General features: G+C 44.0%; 1 protein-coding gene across 1 annotated transcript in view; it reads left to right on the top strand.

Annotated features, from left to right (window-relative positions):
- LOC309546294 (E3 SUMO-protein ligase RanBP2-like) overlaps positions 1–25,828 on the top strand; it is a 258,408-nt gene that overhangs the window by 195,421 nt on the left and 37,159 nt on the right. The window contains exons 21-23 of the mRNA XM_082245888.1: positions 11,553–11,723; positions 12,080–12,148; positions 16,699–16,889. Coding sequence (XP_082102014.1) covers positions 11,553–11,723; positions 12,080–12,148; positions 16,699–16,889 — 431 coding nt within the window. The remainder of the gene's footprint in view (positions 1–11,552; positions 11,724–12,079; positions 12,149–16,698; positions 16,890–25,828) is intronic.

Genomic DNA, 25,828 nt, shown 5'->3' with positions numbered 1-25,828 from the left:
AGTTACAATACAGTTCAAAACAGGAGGAACTAGAGGGCCCTGCTCATTAGAGCTTACAATCTAGAAGGGAGGGTCAATTGAAACAAAAGGCAATAACCGTGGGGGATGGGTAGATGGAGAAAATGGAGGTATATTTCTTAGGTGTGGGTAGGATAGGCTTCTCTGAAAAGGAGGGTTTTCAGAGATCGCCTAAAAGCTAATAGAGTGGGAGATAATCGGACAGATAAGGGTAAGGAGTTCCATAGTATTGGAGAGGCTCTGGAAAAGTCCTGGAGGCGAGCGTGGGAGGAGGTGATGAGTGAGCTAGAGAGCAGGAGGTTTTGAGAGGAACGAAGAGAGCGATTAGGTTGGTATTTTGAGATGAGGCTGGTGATGTAGCTGGGGGCTAGGCTGTGGATTGCTTTGTAAGATGTAAGTATTTTGAATTTAATTCGTTGAGTGAGCGGAAGCCAGTGGAGGGCTTGACAGAGAGGAGCAGGGGACACTGAGCGATTGGGGAGGTGGATGAGTCTGGCGGCAGCATTCATGATGGATTGAAGGGGGGATAGCCTGTGTAGAGGTAAGCCAATGAGAAGGGAGTTGCAGTAGTCGAGGCGCGAGATGACCAGGGAGTGAACTAGGAGTTTTGTGTCTTTGGTTAGAAAGGGGCGTATTTTGGAGATGTTGCGAAGGCTGAGGCGGCAAGATTTGGACAGCGATTGGATGTGGGGTTTGAAGGAGAGTTCAGAGTCCAGGACAACACCTAACACCTTGGCATGGGGATGGGCTGATGGTTATGCCATTGATATTGACGGAGAAATCAGGGGAAGGGGCACGCGTTGGAGGAAAAATTATAAGCTCGGTTTTGGATGGATTGAGCTTGAGGAAGTGGTGAGACATCCAGACCGATGTATCTGATAGTAAATTAGTGATGCGTGAGGAAACTGAGGGAGAGAGCTGAGGAGTGGATAGATAGATAGATTTGGGTATCATCAGCGTAGAGATGGTATTGGAAGCCGTGGGAGGCTATCAACTGACCTAGAGAGGAGGTGTAGATTGAAAATAGGAGGGGTCCAAGAACAGAGCCTTGGGGGACTCCAACAGAGAAGGGGAGAGGAGGAAGTAGAATTGTAGGTAACGCTAAAGGTGCCGTTGGATAAGTAGGAAGATAACCATTGAAGAGTACGGTCACGGAGACCAAAGGCATGGAGTTTTTTGAGGAGGAGGGGATGGTCAACCATATCAAAGGCAGCAGAAAGGTCCAGAAGTAGGAGTACAAAATAGTGTCCACTGGTTTTGGCCGTTAGCAGATCATTTGTCAGCTTTAGGAGTGCAGTTTCAGTGGAGTGTTGAGGCCGAAATCCAGACTGAAGGGGATCAAGGAGGCTATTCTCGGCAAGGTGGTCGCACAGTCGGTTGTAGACTAGACGTTCGAGGAGTTTGGATGAAAAGGGGAGCAAGGAAATAGGGCGTAGTTTGTTCAGATAGGTTGGGTCCAGTGAGGGCTTTTTAAGTATGGGGCTGACTAGTGCATGTTTTAGAGAGTTGGGGTAAATGCCAGAAGAGAGGGAGAGATTGAATATGTGGGTTAGAGAGTGTAGAATAGGGCCAGAAGGTGACCGTAGCATTTGCGAGGGAACAGGACCCAGAGGGCAGGTTAAGTGGACGTTAGCAAGTAGTTTAGCAACCTCGTCCGTAGTGGCGGGGTTGAATGAGGGAAGTAATGATCGCACTTGTGGGCATGAAGCATAAAGCATGGAGGAAGGTATCTGAACAGCAACGATCTCCTTACGAATTGTGTCAATCTTCTGTTTGAAGTGGTTGGCAATCTCCTGGGCAGTGATTGAGTCGGTGGGAGGGGGTAGTGGAGGATGGAGTAAAGAGTTAAAGGTAGCGAAGAGTTGCCGGGAGCGTGATGACAGGCTGTTAATGAGAGTGATAAAATAGGTCTGTTTGGCAGTGTGGAGACTGGAATTGTATTTTTGGAGGGCGGATTTATATTGGTTGAAATCCTTCTGAGACCGAGTCTTACGCCATAGGCGCTCAAGAGCACGGCTATGCTTTTTTAGACTTCTAGTGTTATCGGTTTGTCAAGGTTGAAGGGGTCGGGGCCTGATTCGGTGTGTGGTGAGTATTTGCGGTGTGTATTTGCTCTTGTGAAGTCTTCTCCTAATTGTTGACTTTGACAATTATATGCCCACCTCCTGGAGAGTGTCCCTCACTTGTCTGCATGTTGTGAATGGGGTTTTCTTTACCATAAAGAGGTCCTGCGATCATCCACCACTGTTGTCTTCCCTTCACGCCCAGCCCTTTTTATGTTACGGAGTTCATCAGTGCGTTCTTTCCTCAGAATGTATGGATTTGATTTTGAAGCCTTACAATGGCCTGTTTCACTTGCATGGACAGCTCCTTTGAAAGCATGATGTAGTTTCACTGCAATAGATTCCAAATGCAAATACCACACTTGGAATCAACCCCAGGCCTTTTACCTGCTAAATTGATGAAGAAATAACGGAGTAGCCCACACCTGGCCTTGAAACCGCTTTTGATTCAATTGCCCAATTACTTTTGGTCCCTTAAAAAAAGGGGGGTGGCTATTCTTAACAGCTGTAATTCCTAAACCCTTCCTCTGATTTGAATGTACATACCCTCAAATTAAACTTGTGTGCACTTTCAGTCCATATCCATTACCATTATATAACTAGAACTTGAATGTGTTTTGGTATATACACGAAAAAAACTAAAATTGTGCCAAATATATATGGACCTAACTGTGTGTGTGTGTGTGTGTGTCTATATATATATATATATATATATATATATATATATATATATATATATATATATATATATATATATATATATATATATATATATAGGGAAACGGAGAAATATAGTGTTTTTTTTTCCCCCCCATGCCAGTCAATGTAGCGGTATTTGCATACAAAAAATAATGTGCAATGCATGGGCAGTGTGATGCAGCTCATTGAATGAACAAGTCTGCTTTATTGTATCGCCCCTTTTTAGACCCAAAGACTGAAGAATGCAATGGCTTATGTTCCCTTAATGCAAAATATATCCCATCATATGTGTTGGTAGTGTTTTGCATGCAAATAGAAAATATAGCAAAGGGCAGAGACTAATTGCTTGTCTCAACTTATATTAGAATTATTGCTTTCACTAGGGTTACTTAATTTTGTTCCCCAACTACTAGCCTGCGTAAATAAGTAATGTATTTTTTCTGAGATCCCAAGTGCATTTAAAATGAGATACCCTTCATTACTTTTATAGTATTTGGAAACCCAGGTGCTGTACGAAAGGGTTTATTAAGTAAAATTATCCACTCTTAGGACATGTCAATGGGCTTTTCTTACGGTCAGACTGATTTTCCCTCCCCATACTAGTTAATAGAAGTGGAAAACCCTCTTGAAAGGGGTCAAGCATCAGAAGGTCAACTACAGGTGAAATGCGCCTTCTGAATTCTGAATGATCTTGTGAAGTGTGCCAAACTCATCCACACAAAGCCCTTACCCTGTCGACAAAGGCCCAGGCCCATATATATATATATATATATATATATATATATATATATATATATATAATGTGTTTTTTTTCTAGCTCTGCAACCTGCTCCCCAGCCTTTCTGTCGACCGGTTTTTATTGAACAGGCTGGTGTTGCCTGACATTCGCCCCATATGTGCTAGGCTTTACTGTCGGATCCTACGAAAGCAGTCTTGGAGAATTAGCTGGAAAGGATTATCGCACCCATTTACAAGCTACGGTTGTGTCTTCCTCCCCCCCCCCCCCCCCCCCCAAGATAAGCTGGTACTCTTCTTTGATCCCCTTTCTGTTTTTTCAGAATCTATGTATCAAGTGATGCTGCTTTTCATTGTGGTGGTTTCTAAGCAAGTGTCCACTGTGCTGCATGAAAAGAAAAATATTTTTCCCTTTCGTTTTGACGGACAAAGCTCCATATCTTCTTTAAACTTTGGGTTATGCTTCTCTCCATAGGAGTAGGGCTAGGCGAAAACAAATTTGACTACACCCATAGGGCAGTCTTAGAGGGTATACTTCCCACTTCCTGCTATAGGACTTAAGTTTTTTTTTTTCTGCCTAGTCAGGAGTAAGGACCTAGTTCCTTGCTGGGATCTCTTGTCCTAGTATTTATTCCTTTTTAAACAGAATTTGTTTTTTCTTATTTTTTGTTCCTGTGAGAACTACAATAAACAGCCAGACTGGGCGACGCACTGGATATCCTAGATCAGAGATCCCCAAACTTCGGCCCTCCTGCTGTGCGGGTCTACACATCTCATGAGGCATTGTAAAACTGATGTTCACAGACATGACTAGGCATGATAGGAATTGTAGTTCCTGAACAACTGGAGGGCCATAGTTTCAAGACCCCTGTCTTAGATCCTTAGTCTTCCCAGTCTGGCCAGCGAGAGTGACCCAACTTTTGATCCGCGCTAGGTTGGCGGGGGGCTGGCCGGCGAGTGAAACACTTTGCGAGGACGCATAGCCCTGGTTACGACCCTGGTCACGACCTGAGTTACAGCGTACCTCTGACCTACAGCACCCCCATTCCAAGATGGTGCTGTGGACTGCCCAGAGTGGTGCCCGCTTTGTGCCCAGGTGTGGTGAGTAGTGTCCCCCCTCTCTTCTGGGAAAATGTTCGGGTGGACGCGGGCTCTTTCCTCGGTTTGGTAGGCCTCCTTGGTACCCCCTTACTAGCTGGGTTCCCCTGCACAAGTCACCCTCCCCTACCCCCCCCCTTTAGTCCCCCCTTCCCGGGGTGGCTTGACTACTTTCAGGTATGGGGTCATGCGGTGTTGAGTTGGAGGGGGAGGGAGCACGCCGCTGGCAGCTCACAATAAAATGTTATTTGGTAATGTCAGGATGGAGGTCCCTGTTGGGGCCCCCCTTGCTGACTACAAGCTCCTGGGTGCCGTGCGTTGCCATTATTTTACAGTGGATGGCTGTTCTGACGCTTCAACAGCAATGTTTTTGGAGTTTTCCATTAAAATCAGTGTGGCAGTCATTTTCTTGTAGCCTGTGGAGTGGTGATGCGGTGGTGGGCCTGTAGTGGCAGTGACGGTGCTTCCTCCTTCTGTCTGATCCCTGCATTGCAAGCAGCTTGGCGCTCTGTATCCTTTCCCTAAGTCGGTGGTGGGGAGTCCCTGTGGGTGTACTGCTCCCTCTTTCTGCTATAGCAGCAGCGCTGCTGCTGTGCTGGGACTTGTGGGGAGGGGGTTATTGCAATTGTTTCACATATTGCGGGCGGCCTCCGAATTGACCATGGAGTCCCTGGAGCATGTGTCACCACCTACTAAATATTCAATAAAAGGTAAACATTAAAGTTAACTGTGCAATCCCAATGATCACAAATAAAAACACCTCTGTGGACGTGATCCATAATGCAACATCCTAGTGATTACAGGTGTATCCAAATAGTGTATGTCTTCGTGAGTGTGCTCCTGAATCCACCACCAAAAAATTTATATAAAGCCTCTAACCTCACCTCTAACCTTTATATAAAGCCTCTAAAATTTAATTTTCAAATAAATTTTGACTTGATATACAAGCGATGTCTTGATATACAAGTAGCCTCAAGTCACAGTATAAAAGAGAAGAGAGGCGCCTCTAAGTGTAGCAATATGATTAAATGTAATGAAGGTACATCATTTAGCAATTCACATGCTTTATGATTGGAACAGGCACATCTAAGGATGCAGGCATCCAGGGATGTTGTATTGAGGATCACGTCCACTGGGGTGTTTTTATTTGTGATCATTGGGATTGCACAGTTAACTTTAATGTTTTCCTTTTATTGAATATTTAGTAGGTGGTGACACATGCTCCAGGGACTCCATGGTCAATTCGGAGGCCGCCCGCAATATGTGAAACAATTGCAATAACCCCCTCCCCACAAGTCCCAGCACAACAGCAGCGCTGGTGCCATATATATATATATATATATATATATATATATATATATATATATATATATATATATATGTATATGGTTGTGGAACGAATCAGCGGAGTTTCCATTATTTCTTATGGGGAAATTTGCTTTGATATAAGAGTGCTTTGGATTACAAGCATGCTTCCGGAATGAATTATGCTCGCAATCCAAGGTTTTACTGTATGTATATATATATATATATATATATATATATATATATATATATGTGTGTGTGTGTGTGTGTGTGTGTGTGTGTGTATATATGTATATGTATATGTATATGTGTATATATATATATATATATATATATATATATATATATATATATATATATATATATATATATATATATATAAAAAAAATTTTTTTTTTTTTTTTTTTTTTTTGGTGGTGGATTCAGGAGCACACTCACAAAGGCATAGACTATTTTGGATACACCTGTAATCACTGGGATGTTGTATTGAGGATCACGTCCACTGGGGTGTTTTTATTTGTGATCATTGGGACTGCACAGTTAACTTTAATTTCATCCTTTTATTGAATATTTATTATTTAATATTTGTATATTTATTGTCAAATTATTTTCTGGCGCAGCATTTTTGATTTTTATTGTACTTTATTGGTAAGTGGATCACAATGAATGTTAGCAGCTGGAATATAGATTTATTGCATCTATTTGATTTATCTACATTTGTCTAAGGGCACTTTTTTTACACAGATTATTGCGCTGATAGTTTTCAGGTTTATGTGTCGCCACCTGACTCACTCTCGGAAGCGGCGGCACCCTCTGGGTCTGTTTGCCCTGGAAGCCATGACGGCGGTCCTGCAGTCACTAGTGTCCAAAGTTGATATGGCTCTTCAAAAGCGGCCTAGCAAAAAGCGCCCCCTCCCTTCACCTGTATCCTCTGACACCTCAGATTCTGGAGTGACACTAGTGCAGTTCTGCAGACACTAGTCAACCCACTGGGTTCCCCTTTTCTGCCTATTTTGACGATATTGTCGCAAGTCAGGTGGGATCCCTGAAACGCATGGTTGGGATTCCTAAGCATTTCGCTAGGAGTTATCTTTTTAAAGAGCCCCTTTTGGAGAAACTGACTGTTCCATTGGTGGTTGATTCTCAGGTTTCCAGTTTGGATAAAGCCATGCTTCTTCCGGTGGAGGATTCCTTATAATTTAAAAAGCTTGTGGATGAGAGCTGAGGCTCTGGTCCGATACCTTTTCACTGTAGCAAGTTCAATTTTGAGGCCGGTGTTTGCCATCGCTTTGGTCTCCCAGACCTTAACGGAATGTGCAAAACTTCTGCACCAGGATTTGACAGGGGGTCAACATCCTCCTGAGCTGGCTGATCAGTTGATACAGAGGTTACAGTATATTTGTGATGCCTCTCTGGATGCGGCCCCTTTAGCCTGCAGAGCATCTGTAACAGCGGTGATCCTTTCGTCGCATGATTTGGCTGAAATACTTTTCTGCGGACCAGGCTTCCAAAAAGGTGTTGACTGATCTCCCTTTTGTAGGAGACCGCCTGTTCAGAGCTTCTATGGAAGAGAACGTTCAAAGGTCTTACGAAAGGTTAAGAGTACTCGGCTTCCACAGGTTGCCAAGAGCAAAGAGCCTCATCGTAAACGTGGTCCTTTCTTCTCAGATCACATCACAAACGTCCCTTTCGTCCCGCGGGCTCGCAGGACAAGGTACACAAATCCACCCATTACTTCATGGGAGGTTCCAAGAGGCACTGGGCTGGTAAGTCAAAATTGGGTTCCACTGGTCCCGCAGACAAGCCCTCCTCTGCCTGAGGGGGGGGGGGGCCCTCACTCGTATCTAGGGTGGGGGGACATCTTCGCTTCTTTCCAGACCGTTGATCTTCCATTCAAGACAAATGGGTCCACGAGTTGATTCGGTCCGGTTACAAGATCGAGTTTCAGTCCTTGCCTTTGGCAAGATTTTTCCCTTCCAACTTGCGCCTGTCCCCAGATCGGCTGCAACGCCTTTATGGGGCGGTGCAGGATCTGCTTTTACTGGGAGTAATTGTGCCAGTTCCAGAGTTGTAACGTTTTCAGGGATTTTATTCAAATCTGTTTACTGTTCCCGGGAAGGAAGGCATGGTTCGTCCAATCTTGGTCCTCAATGCCCTAAATCGCTTTGGGCTGCTTCAGAAATTTCGTATGGAGTCCATTCTCATGGTGGTGGCATCCCTTCATCTGGATTCTCTGGCCTCTATTGATATCAAGGACACTTACATTTACATCCCAATATGTGGGGCACCAACGTTTTCTTCACTTTGCCGAGGGAGAGGAGCATTATCAATTCATAGCTTTACCCTTTGGTCTCACCTGAGCTCCTCGTGTGATCGAAAAGTGTTGGCCCTGGTGTTGGCCTTGCTCAGGCAGAGGGGATCGCGGTACTGGGGTACGTGGACGATCTCCTTCTGTGTGCAGAGTCTCGGTCTGTCTTAAGACGTTCTGGACATCACTGTGTGAACTCTGCAAGAGTGTGGCTGGAAACTGAATTTTCAGAAATCAGCTCTGACTCCATCCAACACCCTGGACTACCTGGGCCTGACTTTGGATTCAGCCTCAATCAGGGTGTTTCTTCCAGGGGCAAAATTACTGAAGTTGCAGCATACAATTCAGCTCCTGTTGTCTAAACATTGGTAGTCTCTCAGGACTTGCATGCAGGGGCTGGGCTTAATGGTCTCCTCCTTCGAGGCGGTTCTGTTTGCTCAGTTCCATACCAGTCCTCTGCATAAGGAGATTTTTGCCAAAAGGGACAAAAATCCTCAGTCTCTGGACAATCTGATTCTGTTGAGCCGGGTGCAAGGGGATCCTTGATTTGGTGGCTGTTTCCTGGCGCTTCGACAGGGATAGTCCTTTCTCCCCCTGTACTGGGCAGTGGTTTCCACAGACGCCAGCCTGTCCAGGTGGGGAGCGGTTTTGGGTACAGATGCGGCTCAAGGGATTTGGACTCAGGAGGAGTCCAGTCTGCTGATCAGTATCCTTAAGATCCGGGCGATCAGGCTTTGCCTGTCCCTGCCTCTCCCTGTGGACGGCCACCAAAAGTGCCCAAGTGACCAGAGAAGTAGCTGGCATTCTAAGGTGGGCAGAATATTGTAACGGATCAACAGACCCCGACTGGGTACCTCCTTTGACAGATGCTCCTAGTGCTTCCCGAGGGCTACATGCACTCCACCAGACTCCATAACCACCTCAGACCCCACGAACCGCAGCAGCTTGGTTGGGGTCCCGCCGTCTCCTACCCACCCTGGACCTACAAGGCTCCAGGTTCCAGTGGGTGAACCTCTTTTCCCAGAGGTGAAGCAGGAACAGGAACAAGCTCTTACAAGTGCTTAGTGATTATTCAAGGGGGTATGAAGAGCATAGAAATCCCTTGTAGCGGATTCCCCCAATAGGAGACAGGACTCTTGAGGGTGAAATAGAACTCACTGTTCAAACACATGCACAAAGATGTACACTGTGGGACAATCCCCCCTCCCCCTTAGCAGCCAATACACATATACATCCCGTAATAGGTTTATCTTAAGGCAGACAAACAATAGAACAATGGAATATAGGCACTTACCAATAACAAACCCCATCTCACTATCTAGCAAGGGTCTATGAGCCACTCCTGCAATATTCTAGCAATCTGAAAAGTCAAACCATTCATCTTCATACATTTCCTGAGAGATGTTGCTGACAAATATTACTGTCCCATCTGAAGCCATCCAAACCATTCTCTCAGCGTCCCCCAAGTATCTGTCCCTCACTCCCAGTGACGGTGAACACCGTCAGATATGTTCCAGCCCTCTGCTGTGCACATGCCAGGGGGGGAAATTGGCAGGTGGACTACCTCAGTGGACAGGCGTTGGAGCCGGGCCAATGGTCTCTTCGCCCGGAGGTGTTTCAACAACTGTATCTCCGGTGGGGGACTCCCGATTGTGGACCTGTTAGCCTCTTGTCTTAACCGGCAGGTTCAGAGGTTTGTGGCAAGATCTCGGGATCCTTTGGCCGACGCTCTGGCAGCCCCTTGGATACCATATCTGATTTACGCTTTTCCTCCACTTCAGCTTCTGACGAAACTTCTGCGCGGAATCGAGGCAGAAGGGATTCCGGTTTCTCCAGACTGGCCTTGCCGGTCTTGGTACGCAGGCCTCGTTAGGCTGGTAGCCGATGCTCCTTGGAGACTTTTGTTTCATCCTGCTTTACGGTCGCTGGCTTTAACGGCTGGCTATTGAAAGCCAGGTACTGAAGGATAGAGGGTTGTTGGATTTGGTGATTCCTACACTGTTAGAAGCTAGAAAATCTACTTCAGGCTGACAAGTCACGCTAGTCTGAATGGGCTGTTAAAAATCACTATGTACCACCTTAGCACCTAATTGTTGAGTGATATTTTTGGATGACATTTTTTTTTAGCATTGCACAAAAACTGCTTAAAATATATCAATAATGCACCTCTTCGGCATTCCTATTTTCCCAGCAATGAACACATTTCGGGGCACAATCCTCTATATATGGACTTATTTTATCAGCTGATCTGATTGAATACCATTTCTTATTTTCACCTTGGAGTTCATATTTCTTCGCACATCTAGCTTGTCCATAATATTGTTTTGCACCTTTACTATTATACGGACTTATTTATCACATGAATTTAGATCACATCACTTCTTGCTGCACTTTGTAAAAATATTTTCCCGCACTCTTATTTATTTTTCCGGAAAAGTTTTCCGCACACCCAGTTTAATTGTTGCACTTTTTGCACACTTTCTCATATTATACCATCGCCTATGTATTATTATTTCAAGTTATTCTCTTACCATTTTATTGCAACATGCTGATATTATTATTTTAGGTATATACTAGGATATATATATTGTAGTACTTTGCACTTTATATTACGCACTTTGGTGGTTATTTATATCTTACTTCATTTTACTTTTTTATATTTTTTCATATATTCCATACTAACTCATTCCCAATACCATTTCATGTTGGATTTTCACCATATTGTGGCACTATTTACATATCCACCATTTATATTTATATTTTTATTCCTCAATCACATCTGTGTTTCTACATTTTATATTCTTTTCATTTTTATATATTTATATATACCTATTTGCACTTTATAAGCAGCGCCACCACTTCATATTTACATACATATTTATATAGCCTTTTGGCTATATTTTAAGTGAGGCTGCAGCTTACCTGTGCACACATTTAATTTATCCTCTGACATCCTTAGAGCGGATTTATTTAGATTCAATGAACACATTTTGTTTGAAGTTAAAGTGCTTTACTTTTTTCAAAGTTTGATGGGCACCTATCAGCTACTTTAACAACAACTTTAAATTAAAAAAAGCGCCAGTGCCAAATAACTTTTTTTTTTTTTTTTTTTTTTTTTAATGCTTCAAATATATCAATAAAAATCTTGTATATAGCTTTTATTCAGTAGTGCTAGAGAAATGGCTTAACTAATGTTTTTTGACACCATGCTTATTGAGATTTTATTTATTATACTATCAGCTTAACCAGTATGGTAACCCTTTCTACTGCCTTCTGCTTCTGGTTACTTGTCTAATTTTTTTTTTTTTTGTTTAAATATTTTTTAGCAAAGAGTAGTAATTCTCTTGAATCGGACATCTCCCAAGATGTGCTTATTGTGTATGAGTTGACTCCAACAGCAGAACAGAAAGCACTAGCTGATCAGCTACTACTTCCTCCTACTTTCTTCTGCTACAAGAACAAGCCTGGATATGTCAGTGATGAAAATGATGTTGATGGTAACTTCGCAAATTATGTACATTCAAAAATATTTTTAGACTGTTATATATATTAGGGCTCACGCATCAGAGTCCGAAACAAGTTGAATGCAATCTGTGTTGACTTGCCTATATGTTTACTTATTTGGTGAAGAAAAGCAGGCTGACTACTTCTTGGTGCCCATGGATATAATTGCTCAAAGATACAATATTAATGTTTTGATCCATGGATTTAATCTTGCTTCCATTCTTGTTTCACCTAGTGGGGCAAAATTGGCGGCAGTAACCCATTTTTGAATTTCTGTTGTAATATTCTGTATGTACCTATTTAGGTTTTAAACAGTTGCTTGAAATAACAATTTTGGTTTGTTGTACAGATGAGGATTTTGAGGCTGCTGTTAAGAAGTTAAATGGACAACTTTATGAAGAAGATAAAAAGGGCAAAGGTATTTATTGCTGAATAAGTGAGTAAATGGTTGGTCAAGAACAGAAATTCTTGTACCTCAGAATAGCTTTAATCTCCAGATGCTTACAGTGGATTCTTTCTTGCACATGCATGCCTACTAGCATTGTAACTAGAATTGAGATATAAAGCATTTAACCTGCTTGTACCTTTGACTTCATCAAATTAGTCATCCACATTAAAACTCAAGTTTAATCTTGTTTTTTTTTTTCTTTTCTAACATTCTAACACTGATCCCTCTTTCCTCTTCTTCGACATGCTAATGATGATTTTAAAGAAAACTTATTTCAGTTTTCTTACATGCCTTATTTTGTACCAAGATATGTCATCAGCGGGTCTCTGTGCTTCTCTGTGCAATTCAGGCAGATCATAGCAGGTGTGAAAGGGCCTGCAGCATCACAGCTCCCTGCCTTGGTATTCCTCCCAACAGCCCTCAACCTTAATGCATAGAGTGGGTTGACTCATGGGAGGAGTTGGGCAAATATCCAAATGCTTTGAGCTGATGTCAGTTTGGAGGCGACTGCACAAGGTTATGCCCACATGGGATGACGAGCCTCCGTGACTGATAAAACTGAATTAGAAAGGGTTCAGGTCCATGACGGTACAACGGGGGTAAGAGTAGGCTTAGATGTCTTCCAGCTGGGAAATGGGATGGGCTGTATCTGCTTTACTGCAGCTTCCAGTGCACAGGAGTAGGAAATATCATTTCAGACGAGGAGCCTATACAACTGTGCAAGACTGAAGATAAGCCCACAGTTTAGCTTTAAGGAATCCTGTGCTGGCAGGTTCCAGAGTACTATTGCTGACCTATTTTGATTTGACTTTCATATTTGAATGGATTTACCCAGAACAAGTATGCAAAAAAAACTTCAATTATGCAAACATTTTCAGTCCTCGAACAATGCTAAATCTTCATCCACAAACAGTGCAGCCACCAGCTATCCACACAAACCAACTTATCTCATTTAATCCCTGGATCCGCTTCCTTCCAGCCTCTGTAGGATGACACACTTGTCCCAGGATTATGCAGCGATTCCCATTTAATGCCTAACGGGATCCAAATAAAATGCAGAGAGAGACTTCATCGCATAAAACCATACATGTATTTAAAACACTGCATAATAGATTGCACTTATTAGTACAATGACATTTCCAGTAAAAATTTATGTGTCCACCTTTAAACAGTGCCAGCTCCAGAGGCAATACATTGGCTGCGAGCTAGGCTGCAGTGCTATGGAATGACATGTCAAATAGGCCCAACGCCTATCTACGCATTTTATCATATTGATGTCTTCAAAGGAGGATTGGAGTTCCGTTCCTGAAGACGTCAATACGATGAAATGCACAGGGCGGTGCTTATTGGACATGCCATTCCTTAGGACTGCAGCCTAGCTCATGGCTGGAGCAAATGCAGTGTCATTTTCACTTCATGTGAGCTTAGCTGAAATATCTAACAAATGTTTTTTAGCTTTCCCAGCTATGAGTTGAAAACTATACATCCCTCTGTATTCTCAGGGGGGGGGGAGAAAGGAGGAGTTAATAGTTTATAGATGCAATGGATTAAATCGTGAAAGTGAGTGAGTTAATAAAAGTAAAATTAAAGGAAAAAGCCCCCAAAAAAAACTTTAGTCACATTGTGAAGGATTAGTAAGCTGCAATGTTAATTTTTTTTCTTCTCGATTTAAGATTAGCTTCTTTCCTTGCAAAGTACTTAACTAATATTTAGAAGTATTATTACTGTTACTAGGTAAAGGTTCTACATACAGTTGTGCTCATAAGTTTACATACCCTGGCAGAATTTAATATCTTGGCCATTTTTCCAAGAATATGAATGATAACACAAACTTCTTTCACTCATGGATAGTGTTTGGCTGAAGCAATTTATTATAAATTAACTGTTTACTCTTTTTTAAATCATAATGACAACAAACTACACAAATGACATGATCAAAAGTTTACATACCCTGGTGATTTTGGCCTAAAAACATGCACACAATTTGACGCAAAGGAGTTTGAATGGCTATTAAAAGTAACCATCCTCACCTGTGATCTGTTTGCTTGTAGTTAGTGTGTGTGTGTGTATTAAAGGTCAGTGATTTTCTGGACTCCTGACAGACCCTTGCATCTTTCATCCAGTGCTGCACTGACATTTCTGGATTCTGAGTCATGGTGAAAGCAAAAGAATTGCCAAAGGATCTACGGGAAAAGGTAGTTGAACTGTATAAAACCGGAAAGGGATATAAAAAGAAATCCAAGGAATTGAGAATGCCAATCAGCAGTGTTCAAACTCTAATCAAGAAGTGTAAAATGAGGGGTTCTGTTGAAACCAAACCACAGTCCGGTAGACCAACTAACATTTCAGCAACAGCTACCAGGAAATTTGTTCGGGATGCAAAGAAAAACCCACAAATAACTTCATATGAAATACAGGACTCTCTGAAAACATGTGGTGTGGCTGTTTCAAGATGCACAATGAGGCACTTGAAGAAAGATGGGCTGCATGGTCGAGTCGCCAGAAGAAAGCCATTACTACGCAAATGTAACAAAGTATCCCACTTACAATACGCCAAACAGCGCAGAGACAAACCTCAATCCTGGCACAAAAAGTCATTTGGAGTGATGAGACCAAAATTGAGCTTTTTGGCCACAACCATAAATGCTAAATTTGGAGTCAACAAGGCCTATGATGAAAGGTATACCATTCCCACTGTGAAACACCGACATGGATTGCTGATGTTTTAGGGATGTGTGAGTTACAAAGGCACAGAAAATTATGTCCGAGTTGATGGCAAGATGAACGCAGTATGTTATTAAAAAAAATACTGGAGGAAAATTTGCATTCATCATCTTGGAAGCTGTGCATGGGACGTCCTTGTACATTCCAACATGACTGATCCTAAACACAAGGCCAAGTGGACCTGTCATTGACTACAGCAGAAAAAAGTGACGGTTCTGGAGTGGTTATCTCAGTCTCCTGACTATCATTGAGCCACTCTGGGGAGATCTAAAACGTGCAGTTCATGTAAGTTAACATGCAAGAATTAACAGGAACTGGAGGCTTTTTGCCAGGAAGAATGGACAGCTCTACCATCTGAGAAGATAAACCGCCTCATCCACTGTGACGAGAGTCATTTTGGTTGGAGGGCCTGTGGAACCCAGCTTCCCTTAGAGAGGTTGGGAAACCCCTGTCTCAGCTCAGCTCTTATGTGTAAGTCACCCTGTGTCTATTATGGGCACAGGGTGGCCAAGAAAATGAACTCAATGGACACTGAGAATATGGTTTAGATTGCTTAAATAGGACTGTAATATTTGTCAATATATCTCAGACTATATGAAGACTCTGGGACTCTAGGCCTAGCTGCCTATTGCCAATAAGGCTTCACACAGTCAGACTCCTAGCAGATGCTAATATCGGCTCAACCACCTGTCTTCCACACATCGTAATTATGCTGATTTTCTATGTGTTTACACTTTGAATAATGTGTAATTTTGTATTTTGTTTTAGCCTTGTTGCCTACAGTCTGGTCTTTCAGGCTGGTTTAAGTGTGCTGAGTTAGCATGTTAATGATAACCTTGTCTAGATGGGATTAGCCATGAGTCAGCTGTACCTCGTTATCTAACCATTGTGAGATTGTTTTGGGTAAATATTTGGGTCATTGTTCATGTAGTGACTGACATACTTCTCAAGTGTATAAAAAGTCTGTTTCATGTTCAATAAGGCTACATTCACACCTGAGCGTAGCGTTTTTCGCGCGTTTTTTGCCGCGATTTTACCGCGATTTTTGTGCAGGCGTTTTTAGATTGAATAGAGACCAATGGAAAACGCCTGTAATCTGCCCAAAAAGAAGCTCATGTACTTTTTTTGAGCGTTGGGCGTTTTCCTCACAGCGTCAAAACGCTCAGATGTGAACAGGGGCCATTGAAATGAATAGGATTTGTCTTGTTGGGCGTTTTGAGAGCTGATCCTAGAGCAGAAAAACTCCCCAAAAACGCCTACATGTGAACAGAGCCTAAAGGAGTTGTTTTCAGATACATACAAGCTAAGTTCGTTTTTTATTGGGGTGGCTGAAATTTCTGATATCTATGTTCAAGACTGAAGGAAGCCGTATACTGATGGAATCCCATAAACACATTGTGGGTCTCTGTTCCGTTACATCCACAAATACCACAAAAGACTTTAAGCTCTCATTAATGTTAAAGGGGGCAATACATGGCATTAGGAAATAAGGTATGTAAACTTTTGATCAGTCATTTGGGTAGTTTGTCATTATGTTTTTAATAGCGTAAACCCAGTTGATTGATAATAAATGGCTTCAGACAAACACTAACCATGTGTAAAAGAAATGTTTTTGTGTTATTCATATTTTCTGAAAAATGGCCAAGAAATCACAAATTCTGCCACGGTATGTAAACTTATGAGCACAACTGCAGCACATCACATCTTTGCCATAGGAAGAAGCAATTGATAATCTTTCTAACGGTTCATAACTTTATATAGAGTTTATATAGTTTTTTTATTTCCCACTTTTTCAGGCCAAGGGCAGCGGCGAGCTAAAGAGACGGAATGTGTAATTGTCTGGGAAAAAACTCCCACACCAGAAGAAAAGGCCAAAGCTGAAATCTTGCAATTGCCCCCAACCTTTTTCTGTGGAGTGAGCAGTGACACAGATGAAGACAAAGATACTGCTGAGGACTACGAATCAGCTGTTAGAAAAGTGTCTGACGTAAGCACAACGCTACTTGCCACTTACTATAGGTCCCTTGGCAGTGAGCAGTTCCGCTCATGTATAAAGCGGTGGTGTGTGTTGGCTTTGTGCAGCTTGCTTAAGGAATTATCAGGAGATATCTTAAACTTGTTTGCATTCCCTGTAGAAGTGAGCATAGAAATTTTAAGCTAATTTCATATCCAGATATTGAAGCGTACCTGACTGGTATGGTATGACTGGTATGGTACCAATTTGTTTGGGACCAATTGTCTCTGTAGACTAAAGCTACCTATATTCAGTTGTTTTCAGCTGTTTACCCTTTCATTTTGGTGGACTGCTATGATTCCATTTTTGCCTTTGATATTTCCATGTGTTTGGCGGTTGTATCGCCGTTGCTGCTGTTTCCTATTTTGTCTTGTTGAATGAGCGACGTTTTTTTAGTGTTCTGTGGAGCCTAAAGAGTTGGTATGTCTGTAATACTTCAAGCTGTGTGGTTGTCATGTGTTAACTCCTAAGATGTATTGAGTTGTTATTGTCTGCATTTGTATTTATTGTACATGTTTACCAAATTCATATGTAATTACACAAGAATAGTGCATAAGTATTTATCTTTCTTTTGTCCTGTCAAAAATGCTATGATATTGCATGCTGCAATTAACAAGCTTTTGGCTTCGTAGCACGTTTATAGTTTTTAATGGTTAATATGTGATTTGTTTTCCTAAAGTGGTTGTAAAACTCTGACAAAATGAACAAAAAATATCCTTCTATAGTGTGTACTTGTTAGAATCCAAAGCACTGAGATTTTCTGTCTGCAGGCTGGGGCTGTGTGGGTGGTCTGGTCCACCTCCTGGGTTGGGGGCAGGGGGGCTATGCTGGCGATGGGGTGCGCACCGCTGGTGACTGGACGATCTGCTGTGCAGGGGGGGTAGTTCTACTTGGTGGGGGCTCCTTCCAGGGCCCCCTTCCTGCCTGGGCCTGTCCTTGAGGCCTAGGGAGCCTCATGGTGCCGCCATTTTGCTGTAGCCTATATGCTCAATGCACAACGGCCATGTTTGTATAGTCTGGCCATTTTGTGATTGCCATTGAAAATAGTGGCGGTCATGGCACTGGAGCCCTGTGGGCAATGATTTTGGCGGTGGGAGCCCCTCCTCATCCCTTGGTGCGGACTTCTGTATCTTTTTACTTCCTGATCGCCGCACGTTAACAAATTATCCTGGTGGTTGCAGGTGCCTGTTTCTGCTGGGTGGTGAGTCTGGTGGAGTCCTCTCCTTCTCTGCTGAGGATCGCTTTGTGCCTGGTGAACGGGTGATGCTGCCAGCGTGGTGTGGGTTGTCCCTTTACAGTGTTTAACACTTTTTTGTGGGGTCCCCCTGGTGACTTATGGAGTCTTTGGAGCACATCTCCCCACCTGATCCCCTCTCTGAGCCTGCGGGGCCCTTCGGGTTCCAGCCATCCATCCATGCACCGATGGTGGTCCTCGTCTCTTGTGTCCTGAGGTGGCCTTCAGGTGAGGGGCTAGCAAAAAGCATCCCCCCCCCCCCTGCCCTGCCGCGGATGTGGGTCTCCCTGCTGTGTCTGCGACCACGCGCCCAGAATTCTCAGATAGGGAGGATGATTCCTCCACATCTGTAACCACGCAGGAAACGGCCCTATAAGGAGTCCCTTATTAAGAAATGGACTGTTCCACTGGTCACGGACCCTCCGGTTTCCAGATTGAATAAGGCAACCATGATTCTGGTTGAAGAGTCCCCAGCCTTTAAGGATCAGGCTGTGACAGGAAGGCGGAGGCTGTGGCCCGCAATATGCACACTGGTTTAGACACTGAGGTCGGTATTTACCATTGTCCTGGTGTCGCAAACTGAGTGGGCTTAACTTTTACACCGTGACCTGGAGGGAGAACAGCTACCCCATTCTTTGCTGAGCTGGTGGATCAGCTGGCACAGGGGCTGTAGTTCTTCTGTGATGCCTCTTTGGATGCGGCTCCCCTAGTGGCTCGGGTCTCGGCAGTAGTCTTTCAGCGTGTCTTTTTGCTCAAATGCTGGTCTGCGGACCAGACATCTAAAAAGGCCTTGACTGATCTCCTTTCTCAAGGTGATGGCCTTTTTGGAGCTACCCTGGATAACATCATTAAAGGTCTCATGGGGAAAAATAGTACTTTTCTTCTGCAGGCTACTAAGGGCGAGGACCCTCGTTGATGTGGGTCCGCCTTTTTGGCTCATAAGTTTTTTTTTTTTTTTTGTTTTTTTTTTTTTGTTTTTTTTTTTTTTGTCCCTCAGGGTCGACTGACAAGGGCTTGAGACCCTTCATGACCTGGAGGATCCAAACGTAGCTGGTCTGGCAACCTGAGAGCGGGCTTCTCCAGACCCGCGGACAAGGCTCCTTCAGCATTAAGTTGCGGCCTCACCATATCTCTGGTTTCCAGACCTGTGGACTTCCCTGGTAAAAGACAAGTGGGTCCACAAAGTCATTTGGTCCGGCTACAAGATTGAATTTCACTCTTGACCCCCGGCAAGGTTTTTCTTTTCCAACTTGCGTTTGTCCCCGGACCACTTACAGGGTCTGTTTGGGGGGTACAAGACCTGTTACTTCAAGAGGGGATGTCCCGGTTCTGACTTCGGAACGTTTTCAGGCTTTTTACTCAAACCTGTTTAGTTCCCAGGAAGGAAGGCAAGGTGTGTCCAATTCTGGTCCTCAAGGCACTGAACTGCTTTGTGGGGGTGCAAAATTTTTTCTTGCCTCTATCGACATCAAGGATGCTTCACATTAATGTCTTCACAAAAGTGCTAGCTCCAGTGCTAGCATTGTTACGCCAGTGGGGGATCGTGGTATCCATCCTGTGTTAGTCGCTGGCTTTGACCGATTGGCTGTTGAACACCAGGTGCTGATAGAGGTTTGTCTGAGTCGGTGATTCCAACGCTGTTAAAAGCTAGGAAATCTACTTCTAGGAACATCTACCATCGTACGTGGAAGTCGTACATTGCGTGGTGTGAGTCCCTTTGGGTTCATCCTTGCGCTTTCTCGGTGGCTCGGATCTTTGAGCAGAAACTGGCCTTAGCAGCCTTCTTTCAATGGCCCTTGGCTGCATACTCCCTGGTGCGTACTTTTCTTCAGGGAGTTAGGCACTTGGCCCCCCAATGTGGTCTCTGTTGCCGCTTTGGGACCTCAATTTGGTGCTCTCAGTTCTCCAGAAGCCTCCTTTTGGAAACCCCTGCTTATGATGTCCCAGAAGGTGGCCTTGGTGGCGATCACCTCTGCTTGCAGGGTATCGGAATTGGTGGCGTTATCCTGTCGTTTCACCTTACTTTGTGGTTCACAGAAGGTGGGTCTTCGTCCCTGTCCGTCGTTCCTTTCAAAAGTTGTCTGATTTTTTCATTTGGATGAAGACCTTGTGTTGACTTCCCTGTGTCCCAGGCCAAAATATCCAAAGGAAATTGCTTTGCATACCTTGAATGTGGTGTGGGAAATTAGGGTGTACCTGGCAGCTATGGAGTCTTTTAGGAAGTCAGACTCACTATTTGTGCTCATGGATGGCCCTCGGAAAAGGTTGTCTGCTTCCTCTGCGATTATTTCCAGATGGATCAGACAGACGTTGACCCAGGCCTATTCCATCAGGGGTCAGGTTCCTCATCTTCCTGTCAAGGCGCACTCTACTAGGGTGCTTAGTGCCTCCTGGGCCATCAGGCGTCAGTGACGCAGGTTTAAAAGGCAGCCACCTGGTCAACGGTGCACACTTTCACAAAGTTCTATAAAGTGGATGTGTTGGCATCTACGGATGCTTTCTTTGGCCGCAAGTTTTTGCAGGCTGTGGTTTGGAGGATCTGGTCCTCTTTGAGGGTGTATTGTTTTGGTTGAGCTCAGGTTTACCTGGTTGGCTATAGTTGGCCTTGGGAATTTTCTTTTTGCTGTTCCCACCCCTCATGTTTAACACTGCTTTGGGATGTCCCAATTGTTAAGATCAGGAGCTGTGTCTGTCAATGAATGAAAGAGAAAATGGGATTTTTGACTTACCGTAAAATCCATTACTCAGATGTTCCTTGACGGACACAGCACCCTCCCCTCTGTGGAGTTGCAGTTCTTCTCACCGTGCTTGTAACAAAATGGAGGAGAGGAGTATACCCCCTGGGGCTGCCCATAGGCATAGCCAGACTTTTTTTTTTTCTGCCTAGAGTCCTGCTCCTGTAGGGGGCAGTATAACCCAATGGTTAGGATCAGGAGCTGTGTCCGTCAATTAACAGAGAAATCGATTTTACGGTAAGTCAATAATCTCATTTTTTCTATCAGATTGCTTAGGTTGGCATGTCCATTCCCTCCACTCAGGTCTCAGCTTGCATTCAACACTCCCCTGAGATGTGCATTGTGACACATCAGATCCCCTCCCTCTGTCAGTTAAGAAATGCTGTTTAAATTCTGGACTTTGAACTGATGTAAAGGAGGGAAGGCTGCAGATAAACAGGTACAACGTGTAGGAGGATTTCTTTGTATCAACTGAGGCTAGTCTCTTCACTGGGTATATGTAAAGGTTTTCAACCACTTTTAAATCTGCTTTCTGTGGGTGTTTTTTTTTTTTTAAGAATTCATTTTTATTACATTTGTGGCATTAACGTATACAAACCACTTAAAAAAAAATAGATTGCAATCTTCTATCGGTAGAAAATGAGCTTTGCATAAGTGAACCATGAGTGATGAGTGGAAATGCACTAGAGGTCCTGTATATGATGGGTCCACGTGACCTCTTGACCGATCCACTTTAAGCTAAACATGGAGATTTAAACCTGATTCATGAAATTTAACCTAAGCACACATCTGTAGTGTTATCTTCTCTCGTCAAAGCCCTGAGTCCCATGTCTTTCTGCTGTTTCATTGCTCTGTTATCAGCATAACTTCTGACAAGTTCGATGACAAGTCGCGGGATTTGCTATAAATAGATTAACAGAGAGCTTGTCTTGTCATGTCACAGCCCTGCAAGTCTCTGCGTATGAGGAGGGGGGGGGGTGCACCTTTTCTCTAATCAGCTGTCTTGGCTGTGTCTAGAATCCACTCCCAGTACTGAACAGGAAGAGAAAATCTCGAACACCATGTGCACTTTCTAAAAAATGTGTAGAGCTGAAGAAGGCGGATATGCATGTAACACATATGTATGGAGATTTGTTTCATCTCTCTGTATCATCTGAGGTTGTTCACTTCACTGGGTATATGTGAGGGTTTACATCTACTTTAAAGTAAGATCAAAGAGGGGGGCCAGGCTTTGTATTTGTCTAGGCTCCAAATACACAAAGTGAGATATAATAGGGTCCCAGTATTGCTCTACCTGTAAGAGAAAAGCCACTGTTTTTAACTAATTAGGAGGAAAAGAAGAGGAAAGGGGGGAAGAATTGGTAAGAAAAGAGAATGGCGGGGAGGTGGCCACTGGGCAGGTCATCTGATCTAGTCAATAGGATGGGTTTAGGGTGTTCATTTATCTAGACACCGTAAGAGCTTTGATTTCTTTTGACTTTTTAAAGTGGTTTTCCCCTTGGGCAGTTGCTGTATTAAACCTGCATGCTGAAAAAGCAGCTTTAGTAAATCAATTTAAACCATTCCGTTTCTCTATTTGGTTTTGATTTGCTCTTACAGCCTTCCTTATGCTGACTATGCACTAGTAAAATGTTGTCCAAGAATGTTAATGTTTTGCTGCTTTTAACAAAAATTGACAAATCTCCAGAGCCAGATAACAAAAATGTCTTAATTTCAGCTGGCATCCCTTGGGAGTTTTTGCTTTTGTCAGTGGCAGAGTATCTTTGACTTTGTGACTTTTTGCTGCTTGAGTTGAAAACCTCTCCCATTAATGGAACATATTCAAAGAGAGTCTGTCGATCTTTATTGGAAGGCTAACTGTTTCTTTTCTTGTTTGATGTGAAATAATGCTGCAGTCTTTACTGACCTGTCAATAAATACCTTTTCCCTACCTTTTTGTGCTTTTCTTCTCTTCAGTCCTATTTTGTTTTTCTACTTTGTTTAATCGGTATGCTTGTCTTTATTGTTTCTACTATTCTTGTATTCAGGGGTGTCTCGCATATCTGAAATTGTTGTGCATGTAATTTTATAGAATTTTGGTAATTTTTTTTTTTTTAAATATCAATGTTCTATATACACACACACACATCACAAAACGGGTAGAAATCAGATTAAGTGTAGTTGATGTAGGAGCTGTGTCGTATATGTAGGGCCTATCCAGAGCTGTACAGCTACCTTTCCTAAATAGTCATATCTTGCAGGAGGACCCTGTACACTACATACTGATACAAACTACCTACCATGGAAGGCCTATTAACAGGTTACCGGGCTGCCCATAGGCCTTCCTTTAAAATAAAGGCCAATGTGTGGGAGAGGGTTTGGTGCACTGGCCATCTGGATTTTGAAGTCCTTGTTTGGCGGCATACAGACTGCGTAGTGAAAATCAGGAGAACCCTGTGGCACAAGTATGTATATGTTAGTAAAGGATTGGCAATATCAATTAGTTAATAGCATGTTTTTAAATAAAAGGGCATGCATTAACTCTTCTTTAAAATGGGTCACCTGTATTCATTTACCATTTCTCTTACGATCACTGACGGACACCACTCTAAGTCATCTTAGACCCTTGGGCTTATGCTGCTCTCTTCAGGAGTAGGACTAGGAGGAAACCATTTTGGCTACGCCCATGAGGCAGTCCCAGGGGGTATACCATCACTTCCTGCTATAGGACGCCAGTTTTTTTTTTTTTTTCTGCCTAGTCGGGAGTAAGGACCTGGCTCCCTGCTAGGATCTGCGGTCGTGGAATTTTTTCCTTTTTTAAATGGAATTTTTTCTCTTCCCTGTTTTCTGTTCCTGTGTGAAATGCAATCAATAGCTGGACTGTGCGATGCCCTGGATATCCTAGATCTTTATGGCCTTCCCAGTCTGGCCTGCGAACGCGACCCAACTTTTAGCTCTGCGCTAGGTTGGCCACGTCATAGCCCCACTTGACAGGGACTGGGCGGCGAGTGAAACACATTGCGAGGTCGCATAGCCCTGGTCACGACAACGGTCAGGATCAGAGTGGCAGCGTACCTCTAGCGGCAGCACCCCCCATTCCAAGATGGTGCAGTGGACTGCCGGAAGTGGTGCCCGCCTAATACCAAGGTGTGGTGAGTAGTGCCCCCCCTTTTCTCTGGGAATTGCTGGGGTGGTCGCAGGCCCTTCCTGGGGATGGTAAGCCCACCTGTGTCCTTCCTTCCCTCATGGTTCCCGACATTGGTCGCCCTCACCTGCCCCCAGCCCTCTCCCCCTAGGCCCCTTTGGGGTGCATGGGTGTTTCTGGGTGGGGTTGTTACATTGGTGCTGGGCCAGAGGGCGATGGGAGTGTGCCGCTGGCGGCTCCCTGTTAGAGATGCCTGCATTTATTGCACTGCGGGTGGGGGGGGGGTGTCCCTGGGGGGCTCCCCCGAGCAGGACTATTCCCTGGGGTCCTGCGTGGCGCCTCAATTTTGCTGTGGATGGTTTTCAGCCTCGGCGGCCATGTTTGTGTAGTCAGGCAGCCATGTTTTGGGTTTCCCATTGTAGTCTATGCAGCGGCCATTTTCTTCAAGTCCAGTGCAGTGATATGCAGGGGGCCTCTAGTGACAGTGTCAGCGCTTCCTCTTCCTCTTTGATCAGTGTGGCAGGCTGTTTGGCACTCTGGATCCAGCTCTGGGTGCATGGTGGTAAGTCCCTGTGGGTATACAGTCCTACCTCTTCTATATACAGCGCCGCGGCTGCGCTGATCCTTTTGCTTATCTGAGCAGTGTGTAGGGGGTTTCTCTTCCTCTGCATGCCGCACATGAAAAGGCGCTGGTGGAGGCATTGATTGTGTCAGTGCGGGAAATTTTAAAGTTGGAGGACTCAGCAGATGCTGAGTCGGTGACGTCGGTGCAGTTTGGCACCCGCAGATCTTCCAGGTGACTAAGGTGTTCCCCTTTCCTGCCTATTTTGATGAGATTGTTGCTAGTCAGTGACCGGTGGAGGATTCTATATCCTTTTAAGGATCCTGTGGGCAAGAGAGCTGAGGCTCTGGTTCGTTACCTTTTCACCGTGGCAGGATCAATGTTGAGGCCGATGTTTGCTATCACCTTGGTACCCCAGACCTTAACGGAATAGGCAAAAAATTTACGCAAGCATCTGGAAGGGGATCAACATCCTCCTGAGCTGGCGGATCAGTTGATCCAGGGGCTACAGTACATTTGTGATGCATCTTTGGATGCGGCCCCTTTTGCTGGCAGAGTATCTGTGACGGCGGTGATACTTTGCCGCATGATTTGGCTAAAGTACCGGTCGGCCTACCAAACTTCTAAAAAGATGCTGACTGATCTACCTTTTGTAGGTGACCATTTGTTTGGTGCCTCTATGGAAGAAATCGTTAAGGGCCTTACGGGAGGTAAGAGGACCTTACTTCTGCTGGTTGCTAGGGACAAGGAACCTCGTCGTGAACATGGTTCCTTTTTCTCGGGTCACAAGCTGCCCTTTCGTCCGACTGGATTGCAGGAAAAGGGTTCAAGATCCACCCGTAACTTCGCAGGCGGCTCCAAGACAATGAAAATCTGTTTTATCTGAACATCCCAAAGTTATTTTCAGGGGAGTCCCATCTTTGAGACATAAAATAGCTCAAAACGTTGTTGAAAGGCCTATTCAGCCCACTTTCTTTGGAGATTTTAGAGGTTTTTACCCCTGTCACAGATGCCAGATCTGCTCCCTCAATTCATTCAAAGGGAGAAAAATCGAAAAATTTGTATCCTCCACGACTGGACGAGAATACAAGATAGATTCTTTCATCACTTGCTCGTCCACTAACGTCGTTTATATGTTGCAATGTAAATGTGGTCAACAATACATTGGACGCACAACGAGGAAATTACAGATCAGGCTAGGAGAGCATGTGGGCAACATTAGGAAAGGCTTCCCTGGTCATAGTGTCTCCAAACACT

This window comes from Pelophylax lessonae, assembly GCF_965119305.1.
Source record: "Pelophylax lessonae genome assembly, chromosome: 2".
Taxonomy (NCBI): Eukaryota; Metazoa; Chordata; class Amphibia; order Anura; family Ranidae; genus Pelophylax; species Pelophylax lessonae.
This window is presented reverse-complemented; position numbering and strand designations above follow the sequence as displayed.